Source organism: Xenia sp. Carnegie-2017, unplaced genomic scaffold (genome assembly GCF_021976095.1).
Source record: "Xenia sp. Carnegie-2017 unplaced genomic scaffold, XeniaSp_v1 HiC_scaffold_22, whole genome shotgun sequence".
Lineage (NCBI taxonomy): Eukaryota > Metazoa > Cnidaria > Anthozoa > Malacalcyonacea > Xeniidae > Xenia > Xenia sp. Carnegie-2017.
The window spans coordinates 8,629,788-8,648,864 of NW_025813485.1; the positions used below are offsets into that span (position 1 = coordinate 8,629,788).

General features: G+C 36.6%; 3 protein-coding genes across 3 annotated transcripts; 2 read left to right on the forward strand and 1 right to left on the reverse strand.

The window, feature by feature from the left end:
* Positions 1–4,147: 4,147 nt before the first annotated feature.
* Positions 4,148–5,285, forward strand: LOC124447320. Its single transcript, XM_046998223.1, has 3 exons — positions 4,148–4,920; positions 5,044–5,115; positions 5,213–5,285. The coding sequence occupies exons 1-3, from the start codon at positions 4,148–4,150 to the stop codon at positions 5,283–5,285; spliced, it is 918 nt and encodes a 305-aa protein (XP_046854179.1).
* LOC124447321 lies at positions 5,214–6,214 on the forward strand. Its single transcript, XM_046998224.1, has 2 exons — positions 5,214–5,248; positions 5,379–6,214. Exon 2 carries the CDS (start codon positions 5,381–5,383, stop codon positions 6,212–6,214), a length of 834 nt encoding a protein of 277 aa, XP_046854180.1. The 5' UTR covers positions 5,214–5,248; positions 5,379–5,380.
* A 5,330-nt stretch (positions 6,215–11,544) lies between these two features.
* On the reverse strand, positions 11,545–14,853 carry LOC124447327. The gene is made up of 2 exons (XM_046998233.1): positions 13,940–14,853; positions 11,545–11,765 (listed from the first exon to the last, which is right to left on the reverse strand). Exons 1-2 carry the CDS (start codon positions 14,740–14,742, stop codon positions 11,729–11,731), a joined length of 840 nt encoding a protein of 279 aa, XP_046854189.1. The 5' UTR covers positions 14,743–14,853; the 3' UTR covers positions 11,545–11,728.
* Between the last annotated feature and the right edge of the window lie 4,224 nt (positions 14,854–19,077).

Genomic DNA, 19,077 nt, shown 5'->3' on the forward strand with positions numbered 1-19,077 from the left:
TTAAGGCTACAAATGTTTTATGTCTTGAGCAAAAAGTTCCCTCTCAAAGCAAGCGAGGAGAAATTGTAGCAACTCCATTCAAATTTGTAGCTTGAAATAAGATATTTCTTCTGATGGTAATTTGAAGTTAGGTGTCAAGACAAAAGATAATGCAAATTTAGCATGTAAGAAGTCCTTTTTGATTAAAATATACATAATTTGTTACGATTTAGGCTTGTTCAATTTTGAGCAAACGTTTCCCGTTGTTACAGTCTACCAGATGATACCACTGGACAGACCAAGCAACGACCACTCTTTTAGAATTGCTTCGAGTAAAAGAGAAAGTCTGTGGAGTGTTAAGTCGGAGGAATATAGGGAAAAAAAAAGAAAATAGACTATGAAGAGATTCTTGAGATCTTAAGAAACGGCGTTCCTGGCATTGATATTGCGAGTTTGAAAGGTATAAAATTGTAAATAGTATAAATAACATTTTAGATGTTCATACAGTGGTCGACGCTCACTAATATTTCTGAAATCATGTGCCTGGCTATGATTTTGTAATATGTAAGAACATAAGTGATAAATAGCTTTGAAATGTATTATTACAATACATTTTGAATGTTAAAATTTTAACTGGCATCAAAATTATGCCCACTCTTACATATTACATGACTGGCAACCGACGCAGCAGTTTCAAGTTGGAATTATCTAAATGTTTGTTTTAGTGATAATTTATATCAGCATCGTTACCACATGACTTTTACCTGACTTTTACATGACTTTTTACCTGATTTTTGTTTTAATTTTTGATTGGGGGGTGTTGCACCCCTATACCCTCCGGTAGCAATGTCCCTGTGCAATGTCTAGGCAAAATCCAGAGTTTAATAACAACATACAGAGAAAAAGGTAGGAAAGTAAAGTATTCAGAAGGTACTGGACGTGGGTCAAAAGATGTGTGTGTCCCTAAGTAGATGCATTTTGACCAATGTTCATTTTTATTGTAATTAAAGAACTCACTGCCAGTGTTAGGTGGAGCTTTCAAACTAATATGTTTCCTATCGTTTGCCCCTACATCATGAGGGAACCGCCATTTAGATTGGAATTCGAAAACCGATTGCAGCCATTGTGTTGTGGATGTTTGTAATCGCATGTAGCCGGTGTCCTGAACTTCATAAATGACTTCACACACTTGAGGAACGAATTCTAAAATTTATGAGACAGACATGCGAAATGCATAGGAATGAAACACTTATAAGTGCGAAAACAAATATATTCACAACACACTCTACATAATGCGATGATAATCACGACAAACCGGAAAAAGTTGTGAAAGCTGCCATCATTCGTTTTTCGAAGCTCTGACACTAGATTGCTGGCAAACCCTTGCGATACTCTATGACGCTCAGTTGCCCAGGGTCTGGACCACCACCTTCAATTGATATGCCGCTTCAGAAATTCATACTGAATTGGCAGGGTCATACCAATTCCACAAGCTAACATCTTTTGTTCTCTAGACAAACCGGCATACGCTATGTTTCTTTTATGTTTCAAAACAGGTGCCTTTTTGCGCGCGTTACGCTATACCAACTTATCGCCGGCTAAGAAAATACTTGACAATTTAAACTTGTTGACACGTTCACATGAGCCACAAATCATTGTCATAACAATGCTTGCCAATGAAAATATTGTATCTGTACAGACGTGAATTTTTCAATAAAAACTTGTGAAATAAAACTTGTCACAAAAAATTGCTGGTTTGTAACCGGCTTTAAAGTTGTAAAGTCTTGTGAACGCTTTTACTTTTTATCCTAATTATTACCTATTGAATTGTTTCACAACTGGGAGGACTGTTAGATTTGCTGTTGATATATTTTGAAAAGCCAAAAGGCGCTGGATTGCTTAAGTCGATGTTGGAATTGAGAATCTGTTTCGTAGTGCAAAGAAGAAGCTGGACGGCAAAATTTACAGGAACAAGATTATTGAGGTGGCTTGGTTTTAGACAACATGAAGATCTAGGTTAGAAATATAATTAATCTAATACTTCTAACTCACCACCATAACAAGGAAAGGAATAATTTTATTTCGACCACATAAGTCAAAACTGATTCAAGGATTTAGGGTATAATCTACTGCTCATTATCTGATTGGCAATGTTATTTCAAAATTTATTTGTCAAAGGTGGTTGTCATCATTTGACTGGAATAGCCTCTCTTGGTAGTTTTTACAATTCAACGGGAAATATGAAATCTGTTAAAAAAACACGCAAGTTTTTTAATTATAAAGTTTATGTATAAAGTTTACATCTGTTAATTTAGACAATTTAAGATTTAAATAAAATCACATTAACTTTTAGGTCATTTTTTTGTAGAGCTAGCAACACACCTTCTAAAATTCATCTTATTGAGTGATGAATTTGATATTTCTTCTGGACTGCAAGATATACTTAATTTGCAGAGCTATATTTACATTGAATTGTGTTTTTAATAATACATCAAATCAAGCTCATTTTTTTTTGTTCAATATAGCACGACACCAAGAAGGTTAGGAACAACGTTGAAAATTGCTCACCACAAGGAAAAAGACGTCTTGTTATAAATGAAAAGCAAATTCTTTGGTCTCACTGGGATGAAGCTTACTGTTGGATAAAGGCAACCGTTCTTGCCTCATTCAGAAGCGTTGGCAGATGATGTTAGGGACAAACGAATGTTATTTCTCGTGCAGGTTAGAATATAAATCAAGACAGTATAAATAATTAAAGATGTACATGGGAGAATTGTTTTTATGGAACCCATTTTGTTGTTTGTGGCAAAAATACGGTTTTTTTCTAGGCATATAAAGACAACCTTTAAACCCTAGAAAACAAAGATCCTTCAAGGCTAGATTTCACGATAAGTTTACTCCGCCAAACAAGTAAAATGGTAGAGATTTTTCCACAAAGCAGGACATATCTCATATTACTGACGACTGCCTTCGTGAGTTGAATTACGCTTTGGATTTTTTTGATGATACATACCATTTCCCCACATGTGGTTATGCTTTGAAACACTTCTTTGGCAAGTCTGTATTTGTTCCACTTATCCATGTATTGGATGCCGTATACAACACTAAGCTGTTCCAATTCCTTTTTCTTGTAAAGCCTAATCAAAATTCTCTCCTTTATTTCAATTGCCATAGCCTGCAAGAGGACATGTTATGATCTCTTTAGGGGCTTCGATCATTTATCATGTCACTTATTAATTTGACTTTCTTTCTTTTCTCTTCTTCTCCTTTTTTCCTTGCAAAAACTAACATACAGTGTGCCATGACCTTTTTCAGTTGAAAGTCTCTTCAAAAATCTCGAAGAAATTGCCAAGTGCCTAATTCAAGATATCTGACAACGACATCGTACAGTTTAAGTGACAAATCCTTTAAAAACATCAAAACAAATATCTGTTGTTGAAGAGAATTATTAACTCAATTTAACAACTTTCGTTAATAAATGAAAGATATTGTCATGTATGTGAAATTAATTTATGTTTCTAAAAGTTTTTGAATAATCGTCGCTTACGAAAAGGTGCTGCGTGCAACTATGTGTGATGACAGCACATGAAACTAAAGGGCAAAATTATTCATTGGTAATTTGAATGTTACCTTGTCCCCTTCCATATACATGTCAAACAGTGCAACAAATTCATTCTTGATATTTTTTTTTCACAACCTCTTTCGATGGATTTATCAACCACACGATCTGTAGCTGAGACAATCTTTCTAAATTAATGAAGTTCACACGTTTCTGTTCCAACGTTATGAAAAATTTAATCGCTCGATTAGTAATGTGGAGCATTGGTCATAGATTTTATCAATTTGATTTACATTCGTCTTAGTTTCACACCTTTTACACACTTTGCTTATGGCGCTTTGCTTATGACGTTTTTCTCATCCTATTTTTCTCATCAAAAATGATGAGAAAAATAGGATGAGAAAAGCTCTCTCCATAGTTTACGCTCATCAGGGGCGTAACTGTTGGGGGGTGTGGGGGGTGTGACACCCCCCAATTGCTGAAAACAGTGTTTTTGCAAGGCATATTGCCGTCAAGTGGCAGGGCAGTGTTCAGGAAGTAGAAAAATTGACATACCATCGAAAACAACTAATTGATTACTAAGTGGAAATAATTCGATCATGGGATAAGATGAGAAGCGTGGGTAAAGATAAAAAAGGAAAGATGCAACAGCATTTCTCTTCCGAATCCCACAAAATTGCTTTGAGTGATTTGGCACACTTTGCATGCAATATGAAAAACGTCGATGTAATGTTGGAAAAGAAGTTAAGAGAAGTAAGAATACAAGAAGAAGAAAACAATTTGCGAAACCAAGAAGCTATAAAGATCCTTTTAGACATCGCAAGAACATTGGCACGACAACAGCTAGCTTTCAGAGGGCATAATGAAAAGCACGAGGGAAACTTTATCCAAATATCAAATCTTGTTGCCAGGCATAACCCTAGACTTCAGTCATGGCTGTCAGACAAGAACATGAAACCTTATTCAGTAAAATACCTATCACCTATTTCACAAAATGAGTTTATTAGCCTTTTGACTGAAGACGTAAGGAATCGCATCGTAAAAGATATCGTTTCATCTGAAATATACTCAGTCATGGCCGACACGTCTCCTGACACTTCAAATGCGGACCGCCTCGTAGTGGCAGTGCGCTACGTTGACGAAAACAACGTGCCCAACGAGAGAATACTGGAGATGAAAGAAACAAGGAATAAAACAGGTGAAGGCCAAGCAAAAGAGATTCTTGATTCCCTTAAATCACGATTACCTATTTGTCACAATGGGTTAGTGTATCAGTCTTACGACTACACAGCTTCAATGTCTGGGACTTTTAATGGAGTTCAACAACATTTGCAGGAAATGGTTGGACGCAACATTCCATACATCCCATGTCAAGGCCATAGGTATGTGTCAAATGCACAGCATTAAACATTGCCGTATAAATTACTTAGGCATTAACTATATCTTTTTAAATATTTTTAAGACTAGTCTCTGCGTTGAATAATTTTTCAATTATATGTTTTTAGATCAAACACTTTCAATGAGCATTGCTCAAAGGCCTCTAAATTTGTTGAGATGTATAGCTTGCTCGAAGAGCTGTATGTTTTTTTCAGCAGAAGTTGTAAACGAGATTCTATGTTGCAAGAACATATGGAAAAAATTGAAAATGCTCTTAAATTGCGCAATCTCTCAAAGACGAGAAGGGTGTATAGAAGTGAATCAATTGAAGCGGTATGGAGATCTTTTGAAGCCATACGAAATGCCTTAGCGGAAATAGCAAAAATTGACAACAACTCATTAACCAGAACCAAAGCAACCTCGCTCTGTAAGAAAATGGTCAAATTTGAGTTTGTTTTTGCAGTTATGTTTATGAGGTTTATCATGAGAAAGACCAAGATCCTGACAGTACAGATGCAGAAGCCAGAGCTCAATATCCTTGATGGTCTTCAACTGATTGATGAAACTGTTAGATCACTGGAAAGAATACGGCACAATGAATCGGAATTGAATGACCAAATAGATGCGAGTGTTGAGTTTGCGAAGACTCTAGGCTCTAATCCCGAGGAAGAGTTTGCTAGAAAGAGTAATAAAAGATCAAGTAGACGTTTGGATGACAACCCTGAGACTTTGGCAATTATGTCACTAAAAACTAATTATCGAAAATGCATGATTGAGGTCCTCGATTCCCTCATCAGAGAATATGGAGATAACATAAAAAGTTGTTTGCAAAAAATAAAACCCTTAGCTGTTATCCTTCAGCCTCGACTGACTAAACCAAATTTTGAACAAGTTGAAAAGGTCACCAAACTTTTTCCTCCATCAATTAGCGTAGATTGTATGTCACTGTATGCAGAACTTGAGATTTTTGTTAACTTTGTAAATGAGACAGAGAAAGAATGTAAGACAGTCCACGACGCCGGAAACACTGCTTTCAAAAATAAAGAAATTTTCCCAAACGTTTATAAATGTTACAAACTTCTGTTTACTGCACCAGTAAGTGTGGCTGATATTGAAAGATCATTCAGCAAAATGAAAATTGTCAAGAATTATTTGCGTTCAACAATGAAAGGTGAAAGGATGGAAGAACTCATTGTCCTCTCAAGCGAGAAGGATTTAACAGATACAATTCATCTGGATGTAGTACTAAAATCTTGGGCAGCCAGAAAAAACCGTAAACTCAGATTAAAATTCAAGTAAAAAGCAACATCTCAAGACTGCGTTGAGATGATTCTCACTTAAGACTCTTGATATGAGAACAAATATACATTGTTTTACTGTTATGTCCGAAACGGTTAAGGTTTATATTTCAAATTAAAAACAGGTTTTGTAATAATGTATGTGTTAGAAACCTAATCTTCGATAATGTTTACTAATAAACAACGTATGCAATAATAGAAATGATTATAATTTGCTAGCCATAATGATTTAAGGGGTTTTTGTGGGCAACGCCCTTTTGCAGGGCAAATTTTCTCCACACCCCCCCATTACTTCAAGTATAGTTACGCCCCTGACGCTCATATCTATATTTGATTAAATATATAGTTGATTATGTGATTTATGCCAGCATTTTAAATCCAGCAAAACATTCCGCACAGTTAAGTTGAACTAATCAAACAAGCAAAGTTACAATTTTCCACAATTTGGGTGTCCATTTTATTACATGGCAGGATTTTTTTCCTGCAATAACACAAATTTGGTCGCTTTTTGATAACTAAATGCATTGAGTATCATAAAGAGTCATAAAATGTTCTGCTAATCAATTTCAACTGTATAATAATCTTCATTAAAGACATGGAACGACACTATCCAAGTCCCATTGTCTGGTTTTCTAAATGACCCTTTGCTACGGACTGTTGAGCTGCAGATTTACACGAAATGCGTTTTTATGCCATATTTAAAATCTACAACATTCTCTCAGTTTTGTCACTTTTTATGGCAACAGCAAATACATTTTACAATTTTCCACTACTTATGTAACTGTCTCGTTGAACAACTCATTGATTCAACCTTTACTTCAACGTATAACGAATCATTTCGTGATTCATGATATTAATTATTTTGCGGAAGAATTGAACTATGGAAACTACTAGTCAAGCTGTCGCTGTAACACTGCGAGACATACAATCTAACTTGGATGATTTGCGTGATTTTTCGAATTTCAAAGCTTTACTACAATTTTTTGCTTCTTATTTCTTTTCATGAGATTGATTATATAGAGGTAGTATAATGCAATAACTTGATAATTTCGAAAAAGCTTTTAAGCTTCTAGCATGAAAGTACACTAAAGGTATTTAATTCATTAGGTTTTATTGCCTTGCTATAACATATCTACTTGCATTTCATCATTCATGTATGAACAAAACACCAGATGTGGATACTCAGAGAACAAAATGCACTATCAACTGCTTATGAAATTTATTATTAAGGTGAAAACTGTGTTAATCATTCAAATTGTGCACTTGCAAATGTAGGAAAAACAAAACAAAGTGAAAAAGAAGGGTAGAAGTATTAAAACCACAATTGAATTAAACAATTGATTGAATTATGCTTCCATTATTGGAAGCATAAGTGTTTTGATGATTATTTGCATTTTGCCCAATTCATATATCAATACAACAAAATCAAATTGTGCTACAACTTTACAAGTATTTGATGCAGTTGCACTTCAGAACATCACAAAAAGTTTACTTGAAGTAATTTCTATACAATATTGTTTGTTTTCATTTAAAAAACCTATGCAGACTTGAGTCTTTTTGAAATTTGATATGAAACTCAATTACAGAAAATCCGTAAATCGATCAAACAAGTTTGACGCTGGTAAAACAACGACACACATCTGCATTCATACATGTGTAGCCGCATGGCCTACTCAAATTTACACTTGTTCTTGAACAAAGTAGCTCATGACACCGCTGAACTGAAATCCGAGTTTATATGCGAACATCACTTCGTGGACAAGTATATTCAGCGAAACACCAAGTATCCTCGCCTCATCAAGTCAATGAAGCCGATTCCAACCATCCATCCAGAGAGCCTGAAAGATCGTCCCTCACTGCAAACTTCAATCCCAAAGCTTCGAAATTCTCCGACTCAACGCATTTTTCGGGAAGATGAGTTTGACAAGTTCAAGCACCTTGACATAATCAAAAGATTTTGGTGACATTACCGACTCACTGCTCCACGAACTTGGTCACCAGTTTTCGTTTTCTCGCCATGACGACCATGCCATTTTTTTCAAAATGGAAAAGAATGAACAATCTGTGCCTGAAGTTACAGTTTGCATCCGAGTGGATGTTGATCTGCGCGTATGCCTTTACCACCGAGGTGCCCTGCTTTCTTTACTCGAGTGGTTTCGTAGAGGTCAGTGTAAATTGACGAGTAAAAGTATGCTCCACGATTTCCCTGCCTATGTTGAACAAAAGAGCTTATCCTGTAGCGGTGTTTTGGAAGAGTTAAGGAAGTTGAAATATCTGAAGAGCCCTGTGTATTCAGCAAATATGATTCGGGTATGCACTCTTGTTACGTTATACATCTCTACAGACTTACAAACTGCTGCAAGAAGAGTTTAAATTGCCATCTGTTTCCCTCCTCCGGCAAATAACAGCTGGGAAGATCGATGCATTGAAAGCTGCGAACCTTCTTAAAGACAACGGCAGTATTTCTGATGATGTGATTCTGATCGTGGATGAAATGTGTCTTCAGAAGTGCGAGGAGTACATTGCTGGTGAATCATATGGCGCAGATGAACAAGGTGAGCTGTATAAAAGTGTGGTATGTTTCATGATCGTTGGATTAAATAGTAACATTCCATATGTTGTCAAAGCCCTTCCCGAGAAACAAATAACTGGGAAATCGTTTAAAGACGAGCTTTTAGCCTGTTTGAAACTACTTCAAGACAATGGATTCCGTGTCAGAGGAATTGTATCGGATGATCATTCTTCGAACGTCAATTCATACAAGGAATTGCCCTCTGCGTGTGGCGCCGGTGTTGATGATCTGTATATCACACTGAATAGTCAGAAGTCCTATCTGTTTTTCGACTCTGTTCACCTGGCGAAGAACATCAGAAATAATTTGCTGAAGGTTTCTTTTTCCTACTTTCAATTTTACTGGGTTTTATGACCCTATTTCAGTAAGCGGAGGAGAGATTTCGTGGCGGTTACTTCATGAGGTGTACGAGAAAGATCAGAAATTTGAGGCAAATTTAAGGGCAGCGCCTAAACTTAGTGAGAAGGTTTTACACCCGGGAAATTGTAAACAGAATGTACCCGTAGCTTTAGCCTTGCTATAACATATCTACTTGCATTTCATCATTCTTGTATGAACAGGCCACATTGGGCAGGCCACATTGCTCGCATGCCAGATGAGCGGATACCTAAGCAACTGCTTTATGGTGAGCTCTCCAACGGCAAAAGATCAGTCGGAGGCCAGAAGAAGCGGTTCAAGGACACATTAAAGACCTCACTGAAGTCCTTTAACATCAACACCGCAACATGGGACAAACTTGCAGGGAACCGATCAACCTGGCGCGATCTCATCTTTAAGGGCTGTCAAGCATCAGAAGAAAGGCGGACTGTGGACGCCAAACAGAAACGTGAGCTGCGGAAATCAAGAGCAGCCAGTGCTTCAACATCAGATGCATCTCTGGTTTGCCCTTCGTGTTCAAGAACATTCCGTGCCAAGATTGGGCTCATTAGCCACCTCAGAACTCACCGTACCCAATCTTCTAGTACTTGAGTTAACTGGTCAAGGTCATCATCGCTCGCGATGGACGAACAAGAATATTTTCCTGACAAAGCCGACGACGCTGCAAGTTTCCTGCACCTTGTTGATGTTTGGTGGACAATTTCAAATTCAAAATCCCGATTTAACACCTCTAATCGCCTTGGGAATGCTGCAGTTCTCAATGACAAAAAACCCAAATTCTTGAGAGCCATTGCAGATTGGATTGACGAGTGGGATAACCTTAAATTGCCGAATTGCGACAAATTCAATCTTACTGCTCAAACTAGTCATGCGCTTCGATGCACCCTTCGCTGCCATGCTGCTTTAATTGAAGAACTTTTAAGTAAGGGTTATTCATATGTCCTGACTTCGCGCTTCCAGAGTGATCCTTTGGAAAAACGGTATGGTCAGTACCGCCAAATGAGTGGTGGTCGTTTTTTGGTCGGCTTAAAAGATGTGGTATTCTAAGGAAAATATTCTAAAAATAAGAAGCCTTGTGAAGGAACGACTGGATATTGATGATCGGGTCAAAGTCACCGATGAAAAATCACCGGAAAAAGTAGCAGAATTTAGAGACTCCGTGCAGCCAATAATATCTGAGTCTACTAGGACATGTTTGACGGATGCTTCTAAGGAAATTTCTGATAACGTTCCTGGGTACATTGCAAAAAAGCTGATTAAGCTTTGCATTTGTTGCTGTGAGCAACTACTAAGTGTAATTTTGTTGCTCATGGATTTGCTGAATGCAGCAGCAAATATTATTCAAGACTCTAGCTTGCCATCGCGATTTGTTGCGGAGGATCTTTTGAAAACCGTTTTGTGTAACGAAGGGTTCGTCTGCGAGCAGCACGAAGATATCGCCAATAACCGGGCAATAAGAATTATTTGTAACGTCTTCCTCAACAATCAGAGGAAAAGGCGAAAAGAGACTGTTGTCAAAGACCGAGTTGTTGCACTAAAGCAAAGCAAGCGTTCCAAAGGCAATTGATGTAAATTTATTTATATTAACCGAGACTGCGTTTTTTAAAAGGCATCTACTTTCAACTCGAGTTTTTGTTTCAATTTCAGCATGCAAATGTCTTGCTTGTCTCTGAGACACTTGATCTCTAGTATATACTCCAATCCGATTTCGCATATAAGTGGTAGAAGTCGAAATCATTTAGAAATCGTGAATGCCTTAATGGCCTTGCATTTTTGGCCTTGCTATGGCAAGATATCAGGCCCTGTAAATTTGAGTAGGCCATGGTAGCCGAAATATAGCTCTTTCGTCGACAGTTATAAATGCATCCTCGTAGGAGCAGATAACTGACAACCACAGTTGACTCGCGGTTATGAATTTAAGGTGTTTACGTTGATTTTCATCAAAAAATTGCTTGCCGAATCCCAAATACACACATACATTTTCCTCACTCTTTCCTCGGGAGGGAGTGGGAAATTGTGAAATTTTTGGAAAAGCGGTCAATTTCGGTAAATCTCAGCGGCAAAGGACGAAATCCGCCATTTTGTTGACGTCATCAGATATCTATGGCCGCACTTGAGATAGCCGCTCCAGTTATTATAGAACTCAATGATTGAAGCCAAAAAAATATTTGTTGTCATCATTCGTCATCACTTGTGTTTCTCGCGTGTTTATAAACAATTTGTATTTTTTCGGATCCTAGATCTTTAGTTTGACTTCAGTTGATTTCATTTTACTAGTCAGTTTTATCTTCATGAAGAAAATCTTTTGAATTATATTTATTTTAATTCTACATCATCCTCAGTGCAAAAGTATTATTACGTTTTCAAATAAACTAAAAGGATTTGTTGCTATGAATTTTTATTCGACAAAATTACATTTAGAATGAAAACATCTTTAATATAGGTTCTATATATTTTTGTCATACACAGTCGATCTGCTCTTAAGCTGTGGTTTTCCTTTAAAACATATCAAAGTCTTTAAGGAATATTCAATTATTAATATCGAGATGACAATCATTTAGCATTTCAAGCACCATCAAAATCGATGAAAATGACAATCGCTCTGTAAAAAGAAAAAATGCGATGGACTCAATATTTTTTACGAAACTGGATATTCAAATTGATTTTTTCTTCGGAAAAACAGATCTTTAAATCCACTGAAATGACAAAAAAAGACAAACACTTTCTGACACTGTTTGAAAATTTACCTTCCCATGTAGGAAAAATTTTTGCTTGAATACTTTCTGTCATATTTTCCTATTGTATTGTCTTTTTAGCATACAGTGTAATTTTCAGTTGGCTTTTCCTCGTTACTAGTTGTAATTTACAACAAACTCACTGTAGCAAAGTTTTAGCTGTAAAAATAACCTTTTGCCAAGAGTTGGCCTCGTGTGTTGTTTGTCGAGATGTTGTTTATATGTTTATGGTTTTGCAATTTGTATTCAAATTTATTTTGGCGTGTATGTTTGCCACTCAGTGGAATGAAACTGACATACAAACCGCGTGAATATTCGACTTTGAAGGATTGGAACTGACGTACAAACCGCGCTAGAGACTAGGACATAGGCTTCAATTTTATATCTATAAAATGTGTTGTCGTTATCATTCCATATATATATATATATATATATATATATATATATGATAATGATAAGGATTCTCTGGATTTGTTTTAAATTTTTTTATTAAGCTTTCAACTCGGTGCTTCGAGCCTTCGTCAGAATGTGACAATATATTATTTACAAAGATTTTTGTAGGCGTTTGGAGCGTCTGATTGGTTGGTTGGTAGTTGAGTTGATATTATTGGATGGTATAAGATGCGTTGTCATGGTTTCGGGTGTATCGATTACGTTAATGAAATTCGAGTGTTTTATTTTAGTCGTTGTGTTATTAGTTTGTTGTTTTGGTTTTGTCTTTAGTTGTGAATAGATGATGGGGATGTCAATATGTCTGTTAATTGTGTTGTTGTCTTTGCTGTACCATGCCTCTTTGAATTCTCGTGCGTGTTTTGTCTGTGCGCGTCCAAGAAGTTGTGTTTTGTCCAGTCAAATGTGTGGTTGGTATCGTAGGTATGTTCTGCTGGTAGTGATTTTGGGTCGCGTCGTTTGATGGCATTCTTGTGTTCAGTGAGTCTTGTTTCAATTTTCTTGGACGTTTGTCCTATGTACTGTTTGGGGCAATCTTTACATGGTATCATGTAGACCGCGTTGGTTGTGTCGAATGTCGTTGTTCGGTCTTTATGTTTAGTGAAGTATGATTTGAGTTTGTGTGTTGGTTTATGTGCGATGTTTATTTTGAATGGTCGGAGTAGTCTTGATGTCATTTCTGATGTTCCGTTTATATATGGTAATGTCACTATTTTTACTGGTTCGTCTGTATCTTCGTTAGGTTTTTCAGTTTGTGGTTTGTTGTGTATTTTGTTTAATACTTTGTTGATAAAGTTTCGTGGGTAATTGTTGTTTATGAATGTAGAGTATAAGTAGTTGCGTTCATTCTTCTTGGCTTCTTCTGTATTGCAGTGTGTTTTAATCCTGTTAAAGAGAGTTCGTATGCAACTAATTTTGTGTTGTGTTGGGTGATTGCTATTAAAGTTGAGTATTTGGTCTGTGTGTGTGTTTTTGCGGTATACTTGTGTGTTTAGTGTACCGTCATCTGTTCTCGTTAGTAGGATGTCGAGGAAGGTAAGTTGTTTGTCGTGTTCTTCGTCTTTAGTAAAGGTAATGTTCTTTGTGGTATTGTTTATGGTGTGTAGGATTTGTTCAGTTTTGTCTTTCTTGACTATGGCAAAGATGTCGTCGACATATCTTTTCCATAGTTTGATGTTTGTGTTGTTTGTGACTGATTGTGTTTCGAGGTGTTGCATGACAGCTTCTGCGAGGAAGGTGGATAGTGGTGATCCCATTGGTGTGCCTGAAATTTGTCTGTAGTATGTGTTTTGGAAGGTGAATTCAGTGGCGAGGCAAAGGTTGAGTAAGTCTAGGATGTCATTTTTTGTCTAGTTGTGTTGTAGCTTGCCAAGTTTTGTCGTTTGTGAGTAGTTCGTTTGTAATTTGTTTGGCAATGTCCAGTGGTATGGATGTGAAGAGTGATGTCACGTCGTAGGATATCATGATTTCGTCTGGTCGTAGTTTAATGTTTTCAATACTGGCGAGGAAAGTGGTGGCATTTCGGATGGTGTGAGGTGAATTTTTGACTAATGGATATAGGATGTTATAAAGATATTTTGAAAGTTCATACGTGGGAGATCCAGGAAGAGATACAATTGGTCGTAGCGGGTTGTTTTCTTTGTGAATCTTTGGAAGTCCATAGAATTTGGCGGTGGAGGAGTCGTTGGGTCGGATTCTTTTGTAGACGGTTTCGTTAAGTTTCTTTTTGTCTTTTAGTTGTTTTAATTTCTTGTTGATGCGGTTGGTAGTGGTTTTGTTGGGGTCTGTTTGTAGAGGTTCATACGTGTTGGTGTCTTGTAAGAGGGTCGTCGCTTTGTTGATGTAGTCTGATTTGTCCATGATTACAGTTTTGCGTCCTTTGTCGGCTGGTAGTATGACTATGTCTTCGTCGTTTCGTAAGTTTCTGATAGCTTTTTGTTCTTCGTTGTTAAGCGTGACTGGTCTTTTGAGGCAGAGGTTTGTTGTTACTTTGTGGCGAATGTCTTCTTTGATTTCATCATTTAAGTTGGTCAATTTTAGTGATGATTCTAGATCGGCAACGAAGTCTAGTTTGTCGGCGTCCTTGATGTTGTAATTTAAGCCTTTGCTTAAAATTTTAGTCTGCTGTACGGTGAGTGGTTTGCTTGATATGTTCTTGACCCATGAATGCGTGTCGGTGTTAATTTCCTTAAATGATCTCGATTTTTGTAGTTTTCGTTGGAGTTCGTTGTGTCGTTTTGTTCGATACGCGTTTGTTGTTTCTTTGATAGTTTCGTTAATGGATTTGGCATCTGTTTGTGTGATGTGATTCGTGACAGTTTCTCGATGTTGGTTTAATTTTCGTCTGTAGATTCGTAAGCGGTTGTGAGCGTCAGATATGAGGATGTTCAGCATACGTCGGCCGTTTGATTGTGCTATTTGTTGGGCATAATTCGTTTTTATTGGTGGTTGGTAGTTGATACTGTAGACAAAACCAAAACAACAAACTAATAACACAACGACTAAAATAAAACACTCGAATTTCATTAACGTAATCGATACACCCGAAACCATGACAACGCATCTTATACCATCCAATAATATCAACTCAACTACCAACCAACCAATCAGACGCTCCAAACGCCTACAAAAATCGTTGTGTCGTTTCGTTGTGTCGTTTTGTTCGATACGCGTTTGTTGTTTCTTTGATAGTTTCGTTAATGGATTTGGCATCTGTTTGTGTGATGTGATTCGTGACAGTTTCTCGATGTTGGTTTAATTTTCGTCTGTAGATTCGTAAGCGGTTGTGAGCGTCAGATATGAGGATGTTCGGCATACGTCGGCCGTTTGATTGTGCTATTTGTTGGGCATAATTCGTTTTTATTGAACATTTTCGTCTGTAGATTCGTAAGCGGTTGTGAGCGTCAGATATGAGGATGTTCAGCATACGTCGGCCGTTTGATTGTGCTATTTGTTGAGCATACGTCGGCCGTTTGATTGTGCGACTAAAATAAAACACTCGAATTTCATTAACGTAAAAACGACTAAAATAAAACACTCGAATTTCATTAACGTAATCGATACACCCGAAACCATGACAACGCATCTTATACCATCCAATAATATCAACTCAACTACCAACCAACCAATCAGACGCTCCAAACGCCTACAAAAATCTTTGTAAATAATATATTGTCACATTCTGACGAAGAGGCTCGAAGCACCGAGTTGAAAGCTTAATAAAAAAAAATTTAAAACAAATCCAGAGAATCCTTATCATTATCATAATATGCCTGGGTTACCAATTTTCAAATATATATATATATATATATATATATATATATAGATAGAGAGAGAGAGAGAGAGAGAGAGAGAGAGAGAGAGAGAGAGAAAGAGTTTACTGACCATGAGTGGCTTCAAAGATAGCGTTCCAGGTATTTTACAGTTTACTGCCTTTAACTTTTAACTGCTTCCAAATGTGCGTTGCTACCTTGCGTGTCAATCACGAGCTAAAGATAAAATGGGCAAAGTGTTTCTAAAAGTGTAAACAAAACAATAATCAAAAACATAATTTCGTAAAAGAAATATTGCTAATGCGCATTTAATATACGCGACAAGTTTTTTAAAATCGACTTGTTTCGACATCTCATGACGCCATCTTTAGTATAAGTGAAATAATAAATAACACAAGGTTTATATAAAAGTAATATGATTTATAACATAAATTACAACAATAATAAGGAAATAAGATAAATTAATGGGGAGCGTCCGAGCGTATTATAAACTAAATATTGTATTGAATTTAAAAACTTGAACATTGAGGTCAGGGTTAGTTTTGTTCATGTGGAGTGCTTCTTTGATTTTAAGGGAGAATGAGATGTCGGCAGTGTCGATGACTTTGAAGCAAGAGGGTGAATAGTTGGTTTTACATGAGTGAGATTTAAGAAGGTGTGGGACATTTTTTATCTCGTTTCAACAAAGAAGGTATCGTACAGTCTGTACAGTGATTAAACAAAACCATCATTAGCTAATGCTAGTTGAGCAGGTTAATAAAAAGAGTTTTTTACAGAATTTGTAAATTATTTGAACTTATGGGTTTCACACAATTATGAACCATGTCCTATATCGTGTAACTATCTGATAGCTACAATTTTTAGGTATGCTTTGGTCGATTATATATATAGTTTTGACGTTTTATCTTATGATTCAATTGAATGTTTACTGGATCGGTGATTTGTCCTATGGATGAGACTCATCCATTAGATACAGTATTAACCTAGCATGGTCTAGCAACCGGCCATAACATTCACATAGGGGTGACAATGGTCAGAGGTGAATTTTGACGACAATCATGTGTAGGGAAGTATTGTTATTAAATTCCAAGTTCATGAAATTTATATGTATTTGAAGGATGCAGCGAATAGGGCTGTGAATTTACTTCAAGATGAACTGGATGGGCATAGAGGAGTAGTTGCTATTGACAGTAATGGAAACTTTGGAAAGGCATTTAATACTGACTTTATGATTTGAGCCAGCATCAAAGATGATGTCTTGGAAGGTGGATTGGAAATAAATTAATGAACTAACTAAAGTACACTACAATGTATAAATTCATGAATGAAAAAGAAAGCACGATACATCGATATCAACGGCCATACTATTACATAACCTATAATCTCATTTTAACATATACTCATGAAAGCACACTTACATAACTATCACAAACTCTGTAGTAGACAACCATAAAAAATAACTTTCATTAAACCATCTGTTTTATTTTGTTAGCTTTTACATTGCAATCATGTTGTCGTCAATAAATTTCTTGCTCACCAAGTATACAGTTGATGAGGAAAAGGTTATTATTTTGATAGTTAAATAGGCTGCGTCTTATTATCTGTGTGTCTGTCATCTTTTAGGTCGTCATTTAAAAACGTCGTCATTCTATATAGTCAGGTGGCAGTATCCTAGAATAGCTATGTTGTGTACGTTCCATGGACATTTATAGTAGAAGCAGAAAACTTAAATTAAAATAACCGTCTTGTGATCCTTTTTAAGAATATCACTGTTTTCAGCTCCAAATATAACTTCTATACTTGTAAAGGAGGTTTTCATTCTGGCATTTGGTATCCTCAACGTGATAACAAGGCTGAGTTAAAAAAAAAACATTTTAAAACCCTGGAAATAAAGGTTTTCAGGCGGTGTAAGTGCAATCATAACTATTCAGAGTGTGAAAGTATTTATATCTTCCAAATGAAAGTTACAGGTTTTTCACTTGAAGGATTGATCACATGACTATAAAAAGTTGCTTGATACTTGCTTTACTTTGCCAATTTTTACGTTCAGAAAGCAAGTCTTAGTCCAAAATAACGCTATATTACTCACGATAAGTTGAAATGTACAAGAAAAAATGTGAATTTAAACTTTATTTGAAATGGAACTAAATTTTCTATGCAAAATAAAATTAATTTACAGGAGTGGCAGCTGTCTGTCGTCGCACTCTGTTCACACGATGCCGGATTCGTATAAATTCTTAATTCGCCCCAGTACTTGTACGTGCAAGTAATAACAGCAATGATTGCTAATTGAAATATTTCGTAAATAAATGAGAGATTTTTCGACAGATAACTAAGTAGAGTTTTTCTTGGGCGTATTAAGGTTTTGTACGAATGGGTGCAAGGACTGGAAGAGTATAAAGTCCAAATACGACCGAATATATGGTGCCCATTACCGAATAATACTAGAAAGAAGCCTTTCACACCACGATAATACATTGTTAAAAGCTTAAACATGCCTTGATGACGAAACATCAGTCAACCTGCACGATCTACGTTTACAAATAAAGTTATTTACGAGATCTGGTGTTGTATACTCATTTAAGTGTCGATGCTGCTCTGCATCGTATGTGGGTCAAACCACGCGACATTTACACATCAGAACATCGGAACATTTGGGAATCTCTCCCTTAACAGGGAAACCTTCCTTATGTCCACCACCATCTGCAGTTCTTTCCCGTATAAGAAATACATCTCACTCTGCCGATTTTAATGACTTCTCAATTCTCTCTTCCTCCTCCGACAATTTTGACCTTCTGATTCATGAAAGCCTTCTTATATCCAAACTTAAACCCTCTCTTAACACCCAAGGCAACTCAATCCCCCTTCACCTTCTTTAATATACCGCCATTCTCACTTAACCCCCTCACATGTAATTTAACACCCTGTAATATAGGCTTGTATTTTAAAACCTCATGTATATAATTTATCTCAAATAATCTGAAGATGTCTTAAGTTAAAGACGAAACGTTATTAATAAATCTTTCTTTATTTTACTATTGTGGTGGCTTTTTTAAAAGTCTTATGTTGGGCTATTATGTTCATATTGAAAATTCGCTTTCCGCCTGCAAATCTCTGGCCACAATTTATGAATGTATTGTCAAGTACACAATAGCTATAAGAGTATATGTGTAGTTTACGACTTCAGACAGGCACCTCTTCAAATTCATTGTTTCTTGCACATGAAATTTAGGCCCTGTCCACCCGTATCCGGAGTTTTTTAAAAACGGAGGTTTTTTTCTACGTTTTGTCCTTGCGTCCAGACGTAAACGGCGTTTTCGCCTACCAAAAACGATGCTTTTTAATACGGCTTCCAGAGTGGAATTTTTTGAAAACGCCGGTTTCACAACTACGTGTGGACGGTTAAAACGGAGGTTTTTTAATACGATGACCGGGATGACGTATTATCGAGTCCGGA

Excerpts from the sequence above, each read along its gene's own strand:
- LOC124447320 (XM_046998223.1), top strand. The coding sequence starts at position 4,148 with ATGAGAAGCGTGGGTAAAGATAAAAAAGGAAAGATGCAACAGCATTTC. Across the intron at positions 4,921-5,043 it reads ATCCCATGTCAAGGCCATAG|ATCAAACACTTTCAATGAGC; the intron begins GTATGTGTCAAA and ends ATATGTTTTTAG. Across the intron at positions 5,116-5,212 it reads TATAGCTTGCTCGAAGAGCT|ACGAGAAGGGTGTATAGAAG; the intron begins GTATGTTTTTTT and ends AATCTCTCAAAG.
- LOC124447321 (XM_046998224.1), top strand. The coding sequence starts at position 5,381 with ATGTTTATGAGGTTTATCATGAGAAAGACCAAGATCCTGACAGTACAG.
- LOC124447327 (XM_046998233.1), bottom strand. The coding sequence starts at position 14,742 with ATGCTGAACATCCTCATATCTGACGCTCACAACCGCTTACGAATCTAC. Across the intron at positions 11,766-13,939 it reads TCTCTTCCTGGATCTCCCAC|AGCGATTGTCATTTTCATCG; the intron begins GTATGAACTTTC and ends TTCTTTTTACAG.